We start from the raw sequence: 22,334 nt of genomic DNA, 5'->3' as shown, positions 1-22,334 counted from the left end.
AAGATTCTACTGAGAAAGTATTAAATTACATAATACTACCAATACTATAACGCCATTTAACCTAAGTAAACACATACATATAGGTATATGTGGTGTGTCTGTCTGTCTGTTAATACACAGGGGAGAAAAAAACTAAGTGTTAAAAGTAGAAAAAGCCTATGGGGCGCCTGGGTGGCTCAGTCGTTAAGCGTCTGTCTTCGGCTCAGGTCATGATCCCAGAGTCCTGGGATTGAGTCCCGCATCGGGCTCCCTGCTCGGGAAGCCTGCTTCTCCCTCTCCCACTCCCCCTGCTTGTGTTCCCTCTCTCACTGTGTCTCTGTCAAATAAATAAATAATAAAATCTTTAAAAAAAATAAAAAAATAAAAGTAGAAAAAGCCTAAATGTTAAAAGTAGAAAAAGAAAAAAGATATAAAAAGGAAAAGAGCTAAGTATAAAGGAAGATCATTCATTTTTCTTATAATCTAGCATCTTGTTTTTTTATAATGAGAACATAATACTTATGAAAGAATTAACAAGTAGAAAAAAAGCTGCACTCAAGAACTATACATTCCTATACATTTATCATATGCTATACATATAATACACATTCCTCCTCATTTATCAGCCAAAGAAAAGGCAGATCGATCACAGAAGAGGTAAAGGATGATAAGCAATCATCTGGTCCACCTCATCAAGGGATGCCCAAATCACCCGTCAATCCATTCCTGCTACAATCCCAAGCTAAGTCAGGTTAGGGAAGAGGCAGAGCCGGTGGGACAAGGAATGCAATCAAGAGCCGGGTGAGGCCCCCGAACGCACAGCCGCTGCGGCGGGTGCGCAGCACGGACACTGACCTGCATCGATGGCTTGCATCAGGCACTCGTACGTGGTCTGCACCAGTTTCCGCGCTCCCTCATCCACCTCTCCAACAAAAAACGTCTCATTCAAGTCCCCGTGATAACCATTGCGATAAAGAGTGATGTCCACTGCAAAACAATGTACAAGTATAAAGACCACATCTGTTTTTATTTCAAAATAGAAGTCACTTCTCCAACATGACAGTGTCAAGCAGTTTCATGAGCAAGACAATTTCTGCATTCTCAAAGTAGACACGAAGGGGTATCAAGTGACTTCCTGGAAGACACTCCTTGCCTGTAATGCAACTAAAGGCACTGTGGAGAAGAGCGCGTGGTCGAGCAGCCCAAGCCAGATGGTGGGCTTTTATCCATACAGTAGTAATCAGATCACGTGTGGCAGAAGACATGTACTGAGGACACATTCATGCAGGATCAATAAGCCATATTAATAGCATTAAACAGACGACCACGCTACATTTTGACATTAAACAGAAAACACTGCTTTCACTTACCATCTTCGACGAGTTTTTTCCTCCTCCTAGCACATCCGTAAATAGAAAAACTTACACTATTCTACATTTGTTTCTCAAAAACTCATCTGCCTTCCCCTTATTTGTGAATATTCATCCCTCCCGTTGTCCCCATATTTAAGAGGACAGACTACTACTATACAATACACTGAATGTATACATTAAATTAGGATTTTTAAACCATGAATTTTCAACCAACCTACAATATCACAATATAGTGTGTTGACTAGCATGACACATACATTCCTGAAAAACCACACGCATTATGCATGTAATAAAAATAACAGGGTTTGTATGAAAAACAGGGTTGGGCAGACCACTCAACACCTATGGCACTTCATAAACAGACACCCTGACTGTTCTACCCGGAACAAGAAGCGCCCGTTGTGTCCACTATCCCTCCCAGCCAGCACTGTGGGCAGTGCACTCCCAGCAGCCTTTACCACTTGGGCTCATGCTTCCCCATCTGATATGTAAGCCTTTGAAGGTATCTGATGACTAAAGAGACCGAGTTCATCAATATTAAAAATACCATCCAGGGATGCCTTCTTTGTCGATATTTCTTTTAATCAGAGGGAAATCTTGGCAGCTCCTTCCTCTGCACTTGCAAGACAGCTTAACACAGTGGTCCTTAAAGCCACTTTCTGAACTTCTTATATCAAAGAAGGCACTTCTGTAGGATTTTAGCTTTTTTCTTAGGGTCTTCACATATTCAGATATTACTAAATACTTCAGATATTACTAAAAACTTCTCCTCAGATATTACTAAAAACTTCTCATCTGTAAGAAAGCCTGCCCTGAGCTCTTCAAAATCATCAGTGGACGAAAAGGAAAAGGGGGGGAAAATCCCACTTGAATTAACATTACTTCCACATTTCACTGACATCTTGCACCTATTTATCAATCACATATGATAATTGGCATTAAAGAAATTCATGCTGTACCAAACATATACTAGAAGTATCTTAAAAGCAGTATCTTAAAATCATAAAAAATGTTTCCATAGATTTAAGATTTCTTTTAAATTTTAAATACAAAAAAAGGATAAGTTAAAGATAGGAACCAAGTGAACAAAACGCAAGTCACTATCAGATGCCCAAAACCTTGTTGTTGCTTCACTGATGGGGACAAAAGTCACACTTATTTCTTACCATTAACAATATCACCTTCTTGCAAGGGCCGTCTGTCTGGAATCCCATGGCAGATCACTTCATTCACTGAAGTACAACAAGACTTTGGGAAATTATAATAATTCAGGGGAGAAGGATAACAATTTCTTGCAATACATGCCTATAATAAAATACAGAGAAAATAATTTGGAATGTGCAAAAGAAAAAATCAGTATGCAATTAACCACATTTTTTAATTGTATTTATTTATTTAGAGAGAGAGAAGAGAGAGTGTGCTGAGTGGGGGAAGGATCAGAGGGAGAGGAAGAGAATCTCAAGCAGACTCCACAAGCACAGAGCCCAACGCAGGGCTTGATCTCACGACCCTGAGATCATGACCTGAGCGGAAATCAACAGTCAGATGCTCAACGGACTGAGCCATCCAGGCACCCCAATTAATCAGATTTTAAAATTTGAAAAATGTGAAAATATTTGTTGCACAGACACTAATGAACTTAATATTTTATTTTAGAAATAGTAGTAAATATTATCTTAATATACACCAGTCAGATTGTATGCAAACCAGTTTACTAATAATTGCAAAAGAAAAGTAAATTCACATATTACAAATATTTACAAATACACACAAATGTTATGTATATGAAGATTCTAGTTTAGAATTAACTACTTTTTATTAAAAATATATTATTTAAAATGAAAAGATAATATTTAAAGTAAATATTAATGTACTTTTAATGTAACTATATCTAAGAAGCCTATATCCCTATGACCAAAAAAGGAATACCAACATAATTAAGAGATGATAAAGTACTTCCAGATACATTTTAATCACTACTTCATATGGAACAACAAAGGAACCTCTAAGAAAATGGTCTGGTTCTCCTTAAGTCTTATTTTACTTGGATGTTTTTACACAGTGGGAGTCATAGCATACATGATTTCTCTTTCCATACTGCCACACAGTCTGCAGACTAATAATTTTTAAATAGTTGCACATTAATATGATTTGTGAAATACACCATAATTTTACTGGCAATTCCACTATTATTGGAAATTTAAATTAAGTTTCCTCAATTACAAAAAATGTTAGAACCAATAACTACATGCCTGTCACTTTTCCCTTATTTAATGATATACTTCTATACTTCTCACAGCCAGTATAAATAGTAGTTTACACAGCAAACTGTCTTAACTTTTAAAAATGCCAACTCCATCACTTACAAGTTGTGTCTAACATTGGACAAGTTAATTAACCCCTGCCTCAGTTTCCTTTCCTGTACAAGGCAGACAACAGTGGTATCTATTTCATGGAGCTGTTGCAGAGATTAGAGTTAGTAAAAGCAGCATGTAAAAGAGCACCCGGGAGCACCTGGGTGGCTCAGTTGGTTGGGCGTCTGCCTTCAGCTCAGGTCATGATCTCAGGATCCTGGGATCACGCCCCGCATCGGGCTCCCTGCTCAGTGAAGAGTCTGCTTCTCCCTCTCCCTCTGCCCCCTGGCTTCTGCGCACGCTCTCTATTAAAAAAAAAAACTATAAAAGAAAAAGAGCACCTGGGCTATATAGCAAGTGCACAAAATGCTATTACTGCATATATTTTATAATATATGGAACAATCCCCCAAAATCAGATTTTATAAATATTTTTAAATAAATTTTACAAGCTGGGGCGCCTGGGTGGCTCAGTCGGTTAAACAACTGACTCTTGATTTCAACTCACGTCGTGATCTCAGCATCTCAGTGAGATCGAGCCCCACTGCTGGGCTCCGTGCTGGGCGAGGAGCTGCTTGGGATTCTCTCTCTCCCTCTCCATCGGTCCCTCCCCCATTCACACACACAGGTGTGCACTTTCTCTCTCTCAATAAACAAATAATTTTATGAACATTTTTATGGCTCAAGACACATCGTCAATTTCCTTTCAAAAAGGTTGTCCCAATTTATAGTAGCACCACCATGTAAAGGAGTTCCAGCTTCATCTTCTCCATAAAGGCAGTAGAAATAAACATCTTTAAAATACTGAACTAATTCAGTAGGTCTTCATGATTTGCATTTGTTTGATTACCATAGCAGGTTTAATTAGTTTTCCATGTGACATATTAACTAATTATTGCTCTTCTCTTGTGAATAATCTATTCATATAATGTGTGCATTCATTACTACTCATGTGCTAAGGTCTCTCCATGATGGATAGGCAATCTTTATAAAAAATATCCCTATACTGGGGCGCCTGGGTGGCTCAGTCTTTGAGCATCTGCCTTCAGCTCAGGTCATAGTCCCGGGGTCCTGGGATCGAGCCCCACATCGGGCTCCCTGCTCGGCGGGAAGCCTGCTTCTCCCTCTCCCACTCCCCCTGCTTCTCACTCTGTCAAATAAATAAAATAAAATCTTTAAAAAAAAAAAAATCCCTATATCATATTTACCACAAACAATCACCTAGTTACTGCTTTGTTATTGTAGATATAAAAGGGAACATTTTTCTACTAATATAGCTTCAGAAGTTGTATTCTTCTTTATTTTAAAATATTTAATGTATGTAGTGGCATGATTTATTTAAAGCACTAGTATTAAAAAATAAAGCACTACATATTCATAAAATTACCATTTTATAAAAACTAAACTAAAACATTATAAAATGTGAGGTTTCAGAAACAAGATATATCAAGCCACCTCAGACCTCAGTATCACAGATACTTAAAAATGGGAATAAAGACTTGAATATTTTCTGTATTGAAATAAAGTAAAAATCTGCTTTCAAATTAGCTATGCTAATTTAGACATTATTTTAGACAATCAGAACTTAAGTTTACTTAATTTTTAGAAGCCTGAAACATCTAATAATGCGAAAAACATTTTCAAAAGTAAAGTTCTTACTAAGTGTACAGCATGATCTATTTCTTCAGTAGTTACACCTGGTTTAATCATGCCAGCAGCAATGTCCAACACTTCTCTAGCAAGCTGTAAAAAAGAAACATTTAATACATTCAAGAAGAAATGGAACAGAAACAGAAATCTGTACCCTTTGTACTATCTTAGATTTTGTGAGAGATTTGTTTTACAAATCTCTAATTATTACAGAGATTTTAATCTAAATATTATATGGTATTATATTTGTGAATTTTCATTTTAAAACCATTTGCATTTCTAATGTCCATCAATAAATAGATGTGTGTATAAATATATAAATAAAATTGGGCTAACTAGCTTAATAAGTAAGCATGACTGATTTCTATGTGAAAATGCATATCCTAGGAATCTGAACAATAATCAGTTGATGGAAGTTAAGTCTTCTCACATTTTTATACTTCCTAGTTACAGTAGTCTCCCATTATCTATAGGGGATCTGTTCCAAGACCCTCTGGATGCCTGAAACCAGACAGTACTGAAACCAACATACACTATGTTTTTCCTATATATATAAACCTATGATAAAATTTAATTTATAAGTAAAGGACAGTGAGAGATTAACAACAATAACAGAACAATTATTATATAGAGAAAGTATATAACAATATACTCTAATAAAAGTTATATGAATGTGATCTCTCTCTCTCTCAAAATAGCTTACTATACTGTACTCACCCTTCTGGGGAATGATGTGAGATGATAAAATGCCTCCATGATGAGATAAAATGAAGTGAATGAGACAGGCATTGTGATGTAGCATTAGGCTACTAATGACCTTCTGACAATACATCAGAAAAAAGATCACCTGCTTCCAGACCGTGGTTGACCACGGGTAACTGAAACCATGGAAAGCAAAACCACGGATAAGGGTGGGTTACTGTATTTCATGGCTTTAACAGAGGCTTTAACTTAAAGTTATATAAAGCCTTAAACTTTGCCCTATGTTATGATGACTCGTGAAAGTAAAATGACAAAATATCATGAATATACCTGGTTCTTTAAAACAACAACAAAAAAATACAACGGGTCAAAAAATTGACTGCCAACTAAACTAGATTACCTGCCATACTATTTCTCAAATAGGCTATCCAAGCTTCGATGTAGAAAACAACAGTTGCATAAAATTATATGCTAACAATACTTTAATGAAAAGTAAGTATGGCTAGCCAAAGTCTTATAATGTAACATTTGCTACCTTTATAAATCAACAAATCATTGACTTCATGTCTAACTACTTCATGTCCACTTAAATGTAGCTTACTCCATGGGGAAAAAAGTAACTCTTACCCTACATACAAGTCGCATTCCTTCTATATCTTCAGATGAGAGTAATTTAATTTGAGAAGTACCTTTAAGAGCCTGTTCAGATTCAGACATTCCTGAAAATCAGTAAGAAAAGCCAAAATGAATGGAAAGATGTAGTATTTATTAGCCTAATTGTCTTCCTAATGACACAATAATCGTCAAGCCTCATTATTTCACACAATAGTATCTCATCATTTTGGAGGGTCCAGGTCAGATATTTTTAAAAAATATTTTCAATATGAAAAGGAAATTTGCTAAACAAACTGAAGAAAGAATTCTAAAGAACAAACTCCCAGATCTATTAGAAATCAGTCAGTATGGAGTACTTATTACACGACAGGCAATATGCTGATAAGGTCAGTAAATGATTCACACTTAAACAGTACCATACAATTTACAAATTGCTGTAACGATCATCAACTAATGAAGCAATTATACACCAACGACTGATGAATCATTATACTCACTGATTTTTTTAAACAAGAACCTAAGTCGGTGTTTTTCAAACTGTGACCCTTTAGTGGACCGTGACTAACATTTTTTTAAAGTAAATACATGGAACAGAAAATATTAAGACTAAATCATATAGAATAGGACTAAGTGCTGTTGTGGAATGTTTGTTAATTTACACACACACACACACACACACACACACACAGATCATGTTATAAAATCCATTTCTCGTTCTAGGTCATAGTCAAAAAAGTTTGAAAAATACCGCCCTAAGAATCTTCACTAATAAAATTAGCTTAATTCAAGTTATTCATACATTTGAAAAGTGTCATAGTCAGTATAATTATTACAAAATTTGACAAAAAAGAATATAATAAACCATAAACTAAGCTTTTTTATAAATGATATAAAAATCCCAAATAAAGTATTATCAAACAGAATCCAAAAAACATAAAATACAGCATGACTTAAATGAGATTCATACTGGAAAGGCAAGAATAGTTCAATATTAACAAATCTATTAATATAATTCATCAGAGCTGCAGATTAAGAGAGGAAAGATAAATGATCATCTTCAAAGATAATTCTGATAACATGGCCAGCTACCACCTTAACATGACAAATACAAATCTCAAGTTAAGAACCATCATCATGGAATGTCCACTTGTCAGGAGTATTATTTAACAATGTTCTGACAGTACTAACAACTGTAATTAAACAAGAGAAAGAATAAGATGTATAAAACTAGAAAGAAAAGAACAAAACCCTCATCATTTTAGAGATATGATTATGTGTCCCTAGAACAAGGGAATACCTGATAAATGACTAGAAATAAGAGTGCAGCAAGGTGGCAGAATATCAGATAAATACATCAGAGTCAATTAACTTTCCCATATACAAACCACTGCTAGAAAATACAGAAGATGCTATTCATAAGAGTAACTAAAAAAGTATCCAGGAATAAACTTAACAACAAAAAGAAAACCTAATGAAGAAAAATTGAAAACACCACTAAAAGACATAAAAGGAGACAAAAGAGAAAAGCACCCTCTCCTTGGGTAGGAATACTCAATATTGTAAAGGTGTGAATTCTTCCAATATTAGTCTATAAATTTAATGCTATCCCAATAAAAAATGGCAACAGGATATTTTTGGGAACCTTTCAGAAAGATTCTAAATTTTGCATGGAAAAAGTAATAAAATAAAATAAAATAAATTTCACATGGAAAAACAAACATGCAAGAATGCTAGGAAAATTCTGAAAAAGAGGAAAGGTGGGGGAACAAGGCTTACCAAGTATTAAAACATTATATAGCAATAATAATTAAAACAGTTTGGCAATGGGGGCGCCTGGGTGGCTCAGTCGGTTAAGCGGCTGCCTTCGGCTCAGGTCATGATCCCAGGGTCCTGGGATCGAGTCCCGCATCGGGCTCCCTGCTCTGCGGGGAGCCTGCTTCTCCCTCTCCCTCTGCCTGCTTCTCTGCCTACTTGTGTTCTCTCTCTATCTCTCTGTCAAATAAATAAATAAAACAGTTTGGCAATGGCACATGATTAGACAAATGGGTTAATGAAACAGATGAGAAACCAAAAACAGACCCAGACGTGTGAGAATTTACTGTAAGGACATAGATTGCATTTTAAAATCAATTAAAAGACAACTGATTTGTCTAAACACTAGTGATATGATAACCAGATATGAGAGAAAAATTAAGTTGCATCCCTATTTAACACCTAATAATAAATGATAAAAGCATCAAAAATCTTATCATACACAAAAAGAGTGAAACCATGAAAACAGTGGAAGAAAAGAGGAGAAAATATTTTTTATAATATCTGAACCAAAAAGGTCTTTCTAGGTCATAAAGCCACAGACACCTTAAAAGAAAACACTGATAAATTTTATTACAGAAAAATGTTGAAAGTTTGTCATAAATGTAATGCTGTAAAAACAAAAATGTAAATGTTCAGTCGGGAAAAAATATTTATAGCACATATATCAAGGGATTATTTTTCTTAATATAGAAAGAGCGCTTATAACTCAGTATAGAAAAAACTACAAATCTAACTGTGGGGGAGGCTAAGGATATGAACAGACAGATCAAGAGGGAAAAAAAATAAAAATGACCTTTAACATATAAAAAGATGCTCAACCTTACAATTTAAAAATATAAATTACAGTAACAATTAGCACAAATCATAAAACTTGGCAACATTCTATACTGGGGAAGATATAGGAAAAGAAACCCCCATATGTTTTTAATGAGAGTAACAAATGGCAAAATCTCGGAAATTTGTAGTACCTCTCAAAATAAAAAATGCATGCATCCTTTGATCTACCTATTTACTTCACGCAATTAACCTACAGAAATACTCTCACACGTTCACAAAGAAGTAAATATAAGAAGAGTTACTGCAGTCAAATTGTAAGAAGTAAAAACCTGGAAATAAACTAGCCATACATCAGTAGAGGCCTGGTTTAACAAACTGATGCATCCAACACAATGCAATACACCTCAGTCATTAAAAAGAAAGCAGAGGGTTTATATAGAATGTTTCCAAGAAATATTAAGAGAATATAACAAGGTGAAAAGGTATATACAGTTTGTTCCTTTTGTGTGGAATTGGGGTGGGGTATTTTTGTGTGTGCACACATAAAATATCTCTAGAAAGTGCCCCAAGAAACTGTTAACAGTGGTTACCTCTGGGGAGTAGGACTTACTTTTCACTGTGTAACATTTTATCCTATTAGAATTTACCTTGTCTATGTATTTTTTTAAAACAAATTAAAACTATACTCAAGAATATTAAGTATAGAGAAATGAAATTATACATCCTTAACAATATTCTGTCATTCAGACTGTCCTGTCCTTCAATTCATCTAAAATTGTAGAGTTTAACTAAATTTTAAAATTATATTCACGGGGCGCCTGGGTGGCTCAGTTCATTAAGCGGCCAACTCTTGATTTCGCCTCAGGTCATAATGTCAGGGTCCTGAGACTGAGTCCCGTGATGGGCTCTGTGTTCAGCCGGGGAGTCTGCTTGTGGATTCTCTCTTCCTCTCCCTCTCCCTCTGCCTCTGCCCCTCTCACTGCCCATGCACACTCTCTCTTTGTATCTCTAAATCAATAAATCTTTAAAAAAAAAAAATTATATTCATAAGAAGTTAATACACCTCCCCACCTCTTAGAGAACAAAGCAAAGGTAGCTCAGCTTAGATTAAACCACAGAAAAACGCTGATACTCAACATTTTAGACATGCAAAATCAGTAATCTCACATAGTCCAACTGAAGCTATGTATGCAGGCCCTAAGATCAGACTGCTCCACTAACCTGTGCTGCAAATTACCTATCTTCTCTGGGTGTCTCACTATCAGTATCTATAAAATGGAGAAGACCACGGAACCCAACTCAGGGGTGGTCAAAATACTAAATGGAGAAAGGAACGCATGTAAAGAACTTAGCACATTGCCTGACACATAGTCATGAAAAAATAAGTACCAGTTACAGAATCATAATCATCCTATTATTTCTATTACTGCTACAGCCCAGAGTCTTTAGTTAGGCGTTCAATCAAGGCCTCCCCACGCTGTTTTTTTAATCTAAATAGATACTACATAATTAAGGTAGGAGGACATGTTAAAATCAAAACAATTTTTAATCTAGAATTTGACAGAACAACACAAAATACATTATGTTAAATGTAGCCGTTAGCAGCTACATAAACAACGTTTTCATAATTGGGTAGATTTCTAAAGGGAGGAAAGAATTTTTGATTCTTACAAATGTTCTACTGTGTCTCGGAAAAACATGTTTACATTTATTGGAAATCCAGCACTGAAAATTTTCTACAAAAAAAAAAAAACTCCTTTCCTTTGCAGTAGTCACCAAGCCCACAAATTGAAAAATGGGAGAATCAGCACAGAATTTACCTAAAGGGTGATCAGCATAATCTGGTCTTTGAATATAACTTGGCACTGGCCTTGTTGGCATCTAAAAACATCAAAGAGGTTAGTTAAAACCAATTCAAATCTGAAAGTAACTTTCATTATTAAAATTTACTAACAAAGAAAAAAAATGTAGGGGAAAAAACACTAAAGATAAAAGTTCATTCATATCATATAAATGGAAAACAAGTTTTAAATGACATCTTAAATATCGTATCTCTTTCATGAAGACTAAGCTTTCCTTTCCTAGTGGCTAATGCCACTCCCTTTCTGAGGATACTTACGAAAGAAGGAGAGTGGACAAGTTAGGATTTAAGATGACACAGACAGCAAGGTGCCCATGTTGCTCCAAACAAACCAGCAAACCAAAAACAGTAATAAAATAATGTCTCGAAGTAAATATACATTAATATGCTCCTGGTCATTATCTCTGGAGGTAGAATTAAAGAGACTTTTTCATGTTTTTTATATTTTTCCAAATTTTAAAATTTAAAGATATACTCCTTTGATAAAAAGAAAACCATCAGTAAAGAGTTTTTAAATATTTAAGGATAGCAAACAGATGTCAGCTTAAGTCAATTCCTGTGTTAAGATTCCTGAGGTCCACCTGCCGGGGTGCCTGGGTGGCTCAGTCGTTAAGCGTCTGCCTTCGGCTCAGGTCATGGTCCCAGGGTCCTGGGATCGAGCCCCGCATCGGGCTCCCTGCTCAGCGGGAAGCCTGCTTCTCCCTCTCCCACTCCCCCTGCTTGTGTTCCCTCTCTGTCTTTCTCTCTGTCAAATAAAATCTTAAAAAAAAAAAAAAAAAAAAAAGAAGATTCCTGAGGTCCACCTGCCAAGAACATAGGAAGGGCTGGGTGTGGCAGAAAAGCCATATCTAAATTAAGGTGGAAATATATCCTGCTTAAAAAAACTAGGAAAAAGTAATATACACTATCACTGTGCTGGCCAGAAAATACCTATTCTATCTCATTCTTCTTTAAGATTAGAGCATTTTTAATCCTTTCACCTAAAATTCTTTCTGCTTTGCCCATGATTCTCAATTATCCTAAATTCCAAGTAATATATCATAAAAGCTAAAGAGCTAGAATGCAAATTTAATCCTGATTATATGATTAATAATTGGAATACAAAACACATGTATCATTTTTAGGAAACTGAAAATTCTGAAAATTGGTTTGAAAGAATGTAAAATTTTGTGGGCGCCTGGGTGGCTCAGTCAGTTAAGTGTCTGACTTTGGCTCGGTTCATGATCTCAGGGTCCTGGGATGGAGCCAGACAGCGACAGTGGGCTCCCCGCTCAGTGGGGAGTCTGCTTCTCCCTCTCATCCTGCCCCTCCCCCGGCTTATCCTTTGCCCCTCTCTCTAATAAATAAAATCTTAAAAAAAAAAAAAAAAAAAATGTAAAATCTGTATTACCTTATTTACTCACCAGTGGATAATGTGGTCTGAGTTTACCAGTATATCGATAGCCTGCCCACGGATCAGTGTTAATATCACCTTCTACAGTCCAGGAAGACACTTCTCGCTTGGCCTTTTCATCTTCTAGGAGGTGGGCAGACAAGAAAAAAAACAGAAAGAAATACTTCAGTTGTCAAGCTACTGAGCACCAGAATACTTTAACTATCACTTGTTTGGAAACCAAGCCACAGAGCCCAGGCATAAAAATCTAGCAAACTTCCACCCTAACCTAAATCACCAAAGCTTCTACTTTCTTGCTATGTTCACCACCCTATGATTCCTCAAAGATTTAAGTGTCTTGGGAGAAAAGACCCAAGCTAAACATATTCTAAGATTTTACACAATATCAAATAGGAATAGCTCACAGAACTCCTTTTCCAAGAAAATGCTAAATGTATTCTCTCTACAATGTCAATTTATAGGATGCCCATTTTTTGAAATATAAAATCTAAGCCTAAGCAAAACTTCCCAACTGAGAGCAGATGTTATAAATGGATTCTGTGCTCTTACTGAAAGAACAGATTCTAAATAATTCCACAGCAAATTTAAAGTAAAAAACAAAAATTTCCCACTTAGCTGGCAAATAGCTTTCAGACAAGTACTTCAGAATGCTCTGAAAATTTTATAGTCATCCTATGCCTTTCTTCAGAAAGGGAGTAACAAAAGGAAGTAGGAAAGTCAAAGGTAAGAGGAGGGAACAATCAATAGAAAATTACCGAAAACTCAGTAGAAAAATTAAGTATCACACACACACTCACTCTTACCAGGTTAGTTATTAATACATAATGTTAATGCACCTAAGAATTCTTTGCACATGGATAGACCCTCAATGGTGTCTGATGTCAGCACCCTGACTGCACCTCTTATCCACCAAGTAAAATAAAAGTAACCTAAGACTTTTACACAGCAAGAATTCAAATCCCTCCTACACCAAATCAACCTGTACACCTCCCAATGCACACTGATCTTCTCCTGTTTACTGGTAAGCTATCATAGCTTTTAAAAGTCAGACTTAAAAAAAATTAAAAAACAAAAAAATAAAAGTCAGACTTCAAATAAAAATTTCTGAGGTCTGCAAGGGAAATAAAATTCCCCCCCTTTAAACAATCTAAACATCCAAAATGGGGGGGAACAGAAAGACTCACATAATGTTAAGCTGGAGAGGAATGGTGAAATGAGTGAAGTATAAACTTCCAGTTATAAGAGCAGTAAGTCCTAGGCACGTCAAGTGCAGCATGGTGACTAAAGTTAACAAAAACAAAAAGACAATCTACACTACTGACTCCTCATTTTACAGAGGAGGAAGCTGAGGCAGTATGGCTCACAAGAGCAGAGACGTGTAGGAACGCTGGTTCCCAGTACAGTACCCTTTCCACAGAGCCCTTCGTCAACCTGGGATTGAAAGGTGGTTGAAACACAACTGACAAGACTGCAAAAATACAGCCAGTCCAGTCACATTGCTTTGGAAGAGAATGCAATTATAATATTACATACAAAGTAAAGAAGAGAAAAGAGTAAGACTAGAAAATAAGAATAAGAATAGCAAAGGAAAAGAAACGCTCTATCATGCTCCTGAATTTTAGATCTTTCTCCCCTCTGGAGTTCAAGAAAGCCACCGTGAACATGAATGTCAATAGGAAAACTGTTTCGCATCCCAGGACAAAATTGGACTCCATTCATTACCCCCAGGATCAAACGTTACAGGAAACAGTTCAAAATGCAGGCCAATGGACGCCTGCTTCGGCTATCAAGTGCATCAGTGCTTTGTCTGAAATATGAACTTCCAGAATAATTTTCACCTGAAACCTAGGACAGAATAGCAATCAAGATGTAGGCTTTTTGGTCTGACACACTCCCGGGGAGTGTGGAGGGAGAAGGAAAGATGTACAATCTTTCAAAGCTTCCTGCTGATCTGCGTTCGGGCCTTTCCACAATCTATTTTCAAAAGAGAATTAAAAGCAGACCTCCAACAAATAACTCAAAGCTACCTAAATCAGTTAAGACTGAATTATGGCAATTTCTAATCTCTAGGTATAATTTACTTAGGGAAATTTACACTTCAAAAGTAAGTTAGTTTACATTTCAGGATCAATTTGATCTAACCCGCAAATGCTAGACACATTAACAGATACCTACTAGTAAGCATGAACTGTACTGGGGATTAGAACAAAATTATTCACTAATTGGTCTTTGTCAAAAGACTGAGAGCACAGGACAGTGTAAACAATTATCTGTAGTTGTCTTTCAAACCTGACAATGCCAAAGGCCCAGCCAGGTACGCTGCAGGGCGTGGCAAAGGGTATCTGGTATGCACATGGTGTGACCCAAAGCACAGCACACCCAGGCCTCACTCTGAAAAAGGTCCTGTGCAGGCTGCCTCCTCCTGGTCAGCTGACACAGAAGAACTGCACACGTCTAAGCTTTGCCTGGGACAGGATTTTCTGCTCACAATCCTGACTCAGTTCTTCCAGAGATGATTATTAAACAATTGTTGAGCACTTACTAGGCATTGTACATATGCTAAGCACTTTATGTGGATTTATTTAATCCTCATAACAAACCTATAATTTCAGCATTTTGGAGGTGAGGCTTAATGTAACCCATGCTCCCAAAGCTTGGTGGAGCCAGTTCTGAATGATTACATAACACCTTCTCCCTGCTATCCAAAAATCAAGCATACTAGGTTTGGAGGGGTAGAGAAGTAGAATAAAAAGGATTATTTAAAGTTTTGTTGTTGTTTTTTTTAAATAGAGTTTTCATATCATACTTTTGGCTATTCAAAAAATACTTATAAAGTGCTCCTCCTACCTTTTAACTATAGGCAAAGGTGACAAAGAAACACAGGGATTTTATCAGTGGTAAACTAAAAAAAGTGACAATCTAAAACATACTATATTATTACTGACAACTTTTACAGATCAGACTAAAAGCCAATGCTACTGTGTGCATTCTGACAGAAGATACATGTTCGAAATATGCACCGAGCGAGCGTCAACACGATGTGCGTCTAAGGGCTTTGCAATCTAACCGGTCTTCTTCACTAGGATACATGAAAAGTAAATTCTGCCCTTGAGTCATTTCTTTAACTCACACTTGAAATTTTCCTAAGGCCTGATTAGCTTCTGCAATCAAAACAACTCTAGGTCCAGATGGCTTCACTGGTAAATTATACCAAATATTTACAGAAGAAATAATACCAATTCTACACAATCTCTTCTAGAAAAGAAAAGAGAAGGGAACATCTCCCATTTCATGAGTCCAGGATTACTCTCATGCCAAAACTAGGCAAAAATATTAAAAGCAAATGACAGATCAATATCCTGTACCAATATAAATATAAATCAGGCTCCTTAATTAGAGATCAGTCCACATTACAGTTAAAAAAAAAAAAGAAAGAAAGAAAGAAAGAAAAACAGGGCGCCTGGGTGGCTCAGTCGGTTAAGTGTCTGCCTTCTGCTCAGGTCATGATCCCAGGGTCCTGGGATCAAGCCCTGCGTCAGGCTCCCAACTCAGTGGGGAGCCTGCTTCTCCCTCTCCTCCCCGTTCCTGCTCTCTCTTGCTGTATCTGTCTCTCTCAAATAAATAAGGTCTTAAAAAAAAAAAGAAAAAGAAAAAGGCAGGGTATGTCATCTTCATGAAATGAACTGCATACTGTATGTTATCTCACTATTGCTTCTTGGAATAAAATGCGATCCTCTAATATGCCCTGGTTCCTTGCCAGCCCAACATTTTTTTCCCCTGGATACCAACCTTCCCAACACCATTCCCTCCTCTAGGACGGTCCTCCCCAATGGGTGTAGTCAGGGTCAATTTAATAGGATCTGAAAGATACAGGGCTGGCCAGCTGAGGGCTGTCTCTATCCAAAACAGCCCAAAGGGACCAAGAACAATGCTCTCACCCACTAAGAGAACCATCCCCAAAGATCCAAGAGGGCACCATCTAAAAGATGGCACCATAGTAAACACTAAGAGCAATGAGTAAAATGCAAATAGTTTCAGTCTAAGGCAGTAATAATTATGATCTTTTTACTTAGGGGACGTCAGCTTGTTTAATTCTCTTGGAGTGTAGGTCGTAATGGCCCTTAATTTCCCATAGGAATGCAGTATTAAAGAAACACGCATACTTGGGGCGCCTGGGTGGCTCAGTCAGTTAAGCATCTGCCTTCGGCTAAAGTCATGATCCCAGCGTCCTAGGATCCAGCCCCACGTCGGGCTCCCTGCTCAGCGGAGAGCCTGCTTCTCCCTCTCCCTCTGCCCCTTCCCCCCACTCATTCTCATTCTCTCTCTCTCAAATAAATAAAATCTTATAAAAAAAACAAAACAAAACACACACACTTCAATGAGTTAGCAAACGCCAGGGGTAGAGACCCATTCTAAGCTGTTTTACTAACATACTATTTCATCTCAACCCTTCACTTACCTATGCTTTAACTTCCTGGATATAAAATGTTAATAACTGGCTCAGAGAGCTCTAAAAATATCTAACACCTTAGAAATACAGTACTTAATGTATGACTGAATAAAGTTAAATAGCTTTATTTAAGCCAACCTCTATACTTTGATCTGAAGTAACAAATCCTGTTATTTATGCTCTGTTTAACTCTTATTTATTTGAGATCCTTCTTCCTCATCTCTAACCACATTTCCTCCCACAATAACCTAGCATTTCCATTCAACGTAGAGTTCACTTTATAGAACCACAGAAATTGTCTTTTTACATTTTTATTTCCCTTTCCTTCAAATGGTGGTTAAACTGACCTCAATGAGATTTTAAGACAGATATATATGAAATAATCTATGTTTATTAAACCAGCAAATTCCTAAAAAATATACAATTAGATGAATAAAAAAACAAAGATCAGTAGGTTGAAACAGAAACTTTTTACCAAGAACCATGAGCTGTCTGCCAAGCCTTCATCCATCAGAATGGCCATGTTTTAAGACCAGAAAGCCCTTGTCAGTTTTCAGGTAACTGCAACGAATTGTCTTAAGTCCTTAAGGCAGCCTACTAATGAAATGAATTTACAGGATGAGTGAGTGGCCAAAGCAGGAAAAGTCATGTGAATTGGTGATAGATCCATGTGGCTGAGAGCAATAGCTAAGAGTTTCACTTTGTGGTGTCTCAGAAAGTAACTTTAAAACATCCAGCTGCAAATAATAATATTAAAACACCGCAAACAATGAATCATGGAACACTACATCAAAAACTAATGATGTAATGCATGGTGATTAACATAACATAACAAAATAAAATAAAATAAAAATAATAATAGTAATATTAAAACACCAAAAAAACAAAGTAATAAAATTTTGAAAACGAAACAAAAACAAGAGAGGAAGCCAGACAGCTCACGTGCCCCCGCCAACAACACGAGAACACTTCTAGCAAAGGAAAGTGGGTGCCAGGAAATTAGGACATTCTCAGTTACTACTCAAGAAAGACCCATCTATGCCAACAATCATCTCATGTTTTTATGTCACATACAAGATTAACAAAGAAACTGCTCAGCCACATTTTATTTCCATGATTACAAACCACAAAGAGTAAAAAATTTTAAAACGTGCTAATTCTAGCTCTTGGGATTACACTTTCAGAAATTCAAATACACATTTTCAGAACTGGAAGACTTCTAGTCTTCTGCATAAAAGCCATTTCTAAGACAAATGGTACACAGATATGTGATTTTACTTACTTGCTTTCTTATGCAGTAACTTGTGAGTTGCCCAACTTCCTTTAAAACATTCCTAAAAGAGCAAACATGAAAATTAGTGTCAGGCCTTCCTTCATCAGAGACATTTTAAAGAATACTGTATGTAAGAAATAAGACACTGGAAACTTTGTTTGCACAAGTCAAAATCTGTGACTTCACTACATTCAGTATTTGGGAAGGCTTAAGAAATGATGATACCTACTCAAAAATTCACTTCAAAAAGCAACCTAAACTTGAGAGTACTTCAAATAAGTAAGAAACATTAGCCTATATTATAAATAGTCGTCATATTTCAATTTTATGTCACCAAATTATTTTGAAGTATTTGAAAAGAACCATGACCCAATTAATCAATCATACACTAGGGGAAAAAAAAAACAAGGAAAATTTTGCAGATTTTTCCATTATTTATAGTAGTTTGATTCCTGGTTAGTTATTCCCTCTTTGTTTTCTCCATGCTGACAGCCCTACACGGTAAGCTCCGTGAGGGAAGGGGCTGTCAAGTTTACCCCCACATCCCCACAGCCAACCACAAGAGCTAGCACACAGTGGCGTTTCAGTGAGTACTTGCTGATTGATCAAAATGGATCAATGACCAGAAAGACTCAACTTTTCACTTAGGGAAAAAAGTTCACGTGACATATTTCAGATGCCAGTAGGAAGTACTATATCGGGAAAATGAACTCAAGTAATAAACTGAATTCAAATAATGAACGCAAGTAATAAATTCAAAAAATGAATTCAACCAGACATAGATCTTATTTATGCTTTCATTTTTATGGTATTTCCTTCAAAGAACTTAAAATTATTCAAACAAATCATTATCAATACTAATAAAATTCACAAACTCCTACAAATGTTTTGACTTTGCAAATATAAAAGAGTAAGTAATGGATAAGAAAAAAAGCTAAGAAAAAAATAGAAAGCACCCCTAGGACTATGGAGTCATCAAACCACATTACACCAGTGATGGTAAAGCTACTCTCCCCCAAGGTTTGTCCAAGGGCTCTGAGGGCTTAGTTTCCCCTCCCCCAGGGCCAGAATCTTCACGACTTCCCCCTGCCAACAGTTAGGTTAAGAAAACCCAGGGCACACCCATCACCTACTGCAATGTTAAACCTCAAGACTTCAAATATTTAAAAAGGTATCCACAACATTCAACACTTTTTCAATTGTGAAGCTAAAACTCAGCTCAGTCTTTTGGGGAGGATGGGTGATGTGGTTGGGAGAATAATGGCACCCCCAGGGATGGCCATGTCCTAATCCTCGGAACCTGTGAATGTGCTGGGTCACAACTAAGGTAAAGGGGAATTAAAGTTGCTAATCAGCCGACCTTAAGATGGGGAGATTATCTGTTTCATCCAGTTGAGCCAGATATAATCACAGGATCCTTAAAAAGTGGAAGAGAGAGGCAGGAGTCATCAGAGAAAGACAGAATGATGGAGGCAGGATAGAAGAGAAGTTACATTACTGGGACTGAAAATGGAGGAAGGGGCTGCGAGCCAAGACACTAGTCTCTAGAAACTACAATGGGCAAGTAATAGTTCCCAAAGCCTCCAGAAAGGATGCCAACCTGCCAACACCTGACTTCAGCCCTGAGACCTATGTCAGACTTCTGACCTAGTGAACTGTGAGAAAATAAATTTGTGTTTTCTTAAGCTACCAAGTTTGTGGTAATTTGGTATGGCAGCTATAGAAAACTAATACAGGAGGGAAAATCGTTATTCCTATCTGCTGTCAAATTGCAAAAACCACTCAAAACTGGCAAAAAGATCAGTTCTTCTCCACCCTGGAGTTATAGAAAACTGGTTTAAAAAAAAACACACACACACACACACAACCACAAATATTTATCTATGATTCTGCCATAAGAGGTATTGTAATTAATTGAAAAGTCCCAAGAACTGAAACGGGAATAAGTGATTTCTTCAGTACTATACCTATTCAGCCTAAGAAAAGAAGGGTAAAGTCAGTGTTAAACTATAATTTGAAGACAACCATAATAAATAAGTTACCATGTACTGAATATGTGCACTATACATCTGTATCTCATTTCATCCTCACAAAAACCCTGCAAGGCAGATGGCATCATCCCCATTTTACACATGACAAAAATGAAGCACAGACAGCTAAATAATTTGTCTGTCACATAACAGAATCACACCTGGCAGAATGAGAACTCAAATCCAGGATTACCTGACGAAGGTCATGTTTTCTCACTGCTTTAGTGTGTGGATGGGTAGGTGTAGGTGTGTGTGGAGAGTTTGTACTCAATTCAAAGCATCAATTTAGCACCAAACTCAGAACTAGAAAACATGTGTGCAATGAAGCTCTACCATTATAAGCTCTAAAATTTTATCTTTAAAGGGTGCCTGGGTGGCTCAGTCAGTTAAGCATCCAACTCTTGATTGCCGCTCAGGTCATGATCTCAGGGTCATGGGACTGAGCCTCGCATCAGACTCCACACTGGGCGTGGAGCCTGCTTAAGATTCTCTCTCTCCCAAGGGGAACCCTCCTACACTGTTGGTGGGAATGCAAGCTGGTGCAGCCACTCTGGAAAACAGTATGGAGGTTCCTCAAAAAGTTGAAAATAGAGCTACCATATGATCCAGCAATTGCACTACTGGGTATTTACCCCAAAGATACAAATGTAGTGATCCGAAGGTGTACGTGCACCCCGATGTTTATAGCAGCAATGTCCACAATAGCCAAACTGTGGAAAGAGCCAAGATGTCCATCGACAGATGAATGGATAAAGAAGATGTGGTATATGTATACAATGGAATATGATGCAGCCATCAAAAGGAATGAAATCTTGCCATTTGCAACGACGTGGATGGAACTGGAGGGTGTTATGCTGAGCGAAATAAGTCAATCAGAGAAAGACATGTATCATATGACCTCACTGATATGAGGAATTCTTAATCTCAGGAAACAAACTGAGGATTGCTGGAGTGGGGGGGGTGGGAGGGATGGGGTGGCTGTGTGATAGACATTGGGGAGGGTAAGTGCTATGGTGAGCACTATGAATTGTGCGAGACTGGTGAATCACAGATCTGTACCTCTGAAACAAATAATACAATATATGTTAAAAAAAAAAAAAAAAGAAGAAGATAGCAGGAGGGGAAGAATGAAGGGGGGGAATCAGAGGGGGAGATGAACCATGAGAGATGATGGACTCTGAAAAACAAACTGAGGGTTCTAGAGGGGAGGGTGTGGGGGGATGGGTTAGCCCGGTGATGGGTATTAAAGAGGGCACGTACTGCATGGAGCACTGCGTGTTATACGCAAACAATGAATCATGGAACACTACACCTAAAACTAATGATGTAATGTATGGTGATTAACATAACAATAAAAAATTTTTTTAAAGATTCTCTCTCTCCCTCTCTCTCTGCCTATCCCCCCACTTGTGCTCACTCTCTTGCTCTCAAAATAAATAAATAAATCTGAAAAAATAAATACAATTTTATTTTAAATCTAGGAAATGATAACTACTAACCATTTTCATGGATCCTCAATTGCCTCACCTATAAAGTGGGGCTGATATCTCCAGGCAAAGATAATATAGCAGATTAAAGGAGATCATGTATATAACTCACAGGAAAGTAGTTAACAAAGTGTCTAGCACATAGCAAGTATCAAAATATGGGAGTCCCTGACATCCCAGGGCTTATCACTATGCCTGGCATCGAACAGATTTTCTCAGTGTACGTTAGAGAATGAATGAAAATTAATGTGATCATATACACAAAGCCTTCTTCTGGTTGTAGATGGAAATGTAAACTGTTTCCATCACCTTCTAGGACCAACTGCAAGCCGCCTACTCCACAGCCATTCTCCCCTCTCCCTGACACCTACAGAACCCTGCGATAGCAGAGTTGTAATGGACCTTGCGAAAAACATTCCCAGCCTCCTCGATGATACAAGTGGCCTCGTGACCTAGTCTGGCCAACATCTGAGCCCAGTTGTCAGGTGGGGCCTCTGGAAAGCTTCTTAGGAAACAGGCACCCATTTTCTCCTCTTTGCCCTTTCCCTGCTTCAAACCCACAGATGCTGGCTGAGA

At 37.3% G+C, this 22,334-nt stretch overlaps 1 protein-coding gene across 1 annotated transcript in view; it reads right to left on the bottom strand.

The window, feature by feature from the left end:
• The window catches only part of METAP1 (methionyl aminopeptidase 1), a 71,428-nt gene that overhangs the window by 17,893 nt on the left and 31,201 nt on the right, over nucleotides 1-22,334 (bottom strand). Inside the window, exons 2-8 of the mRNA XM_036106578.2 lie at nucleotides 18,251-18,302; nucleotides 12,529-12,641; nucleotides 11,085-11,145; nucleotides 6,685-6,776; nucleotides 5,365-5,448; nucleotides 2,519-2,657; nucleotides 835-966 (exon numbers count right to left, since the gene is read on the bottom strand). Coding sequence (XP_035962471.1) covers nucleotides 835-966; nucleotides 2,519-2,657; nucleotides 5,365-5,448; nucleotides 6,685-6,776; nucleotides 11,085-11,145; nucleotides 12,529-12,641; nucleotides 18,251-18,302 — 673 coding nt within the window. The remainder of the gene's footprint in view (nucleotides 1-834; nucleotides 967-2,518; nucleotides 2,658-5,364; nucleotides 5,449-6,684; nucleotides 6,777-11,084; nucleotides 11,146-12,528; nucleotides 12,642-18,250; nucleotides 18,303-22,334) is intronic.

Source organism: Halichoerus grypus, chromosome 3 (genome assembly GCF_964656455.1).
Source record: "Halichoerus grypus chromosome 3, mHalGry1.hap1.1, whole genome shotgun sequence".
In the NCBI taxonomy this organism is placed as follows: Eukaryota; Metazoa; Chordata; class Mammalia; order Carnivora; family Phocidae; genus Halichoerus; species Halichoerus grypus.
The sequence above is the reverse complement of the archived record's forward strand: the minus strand, read 5'-3'. Positions and strand labels throughout refer to the sequence as shown.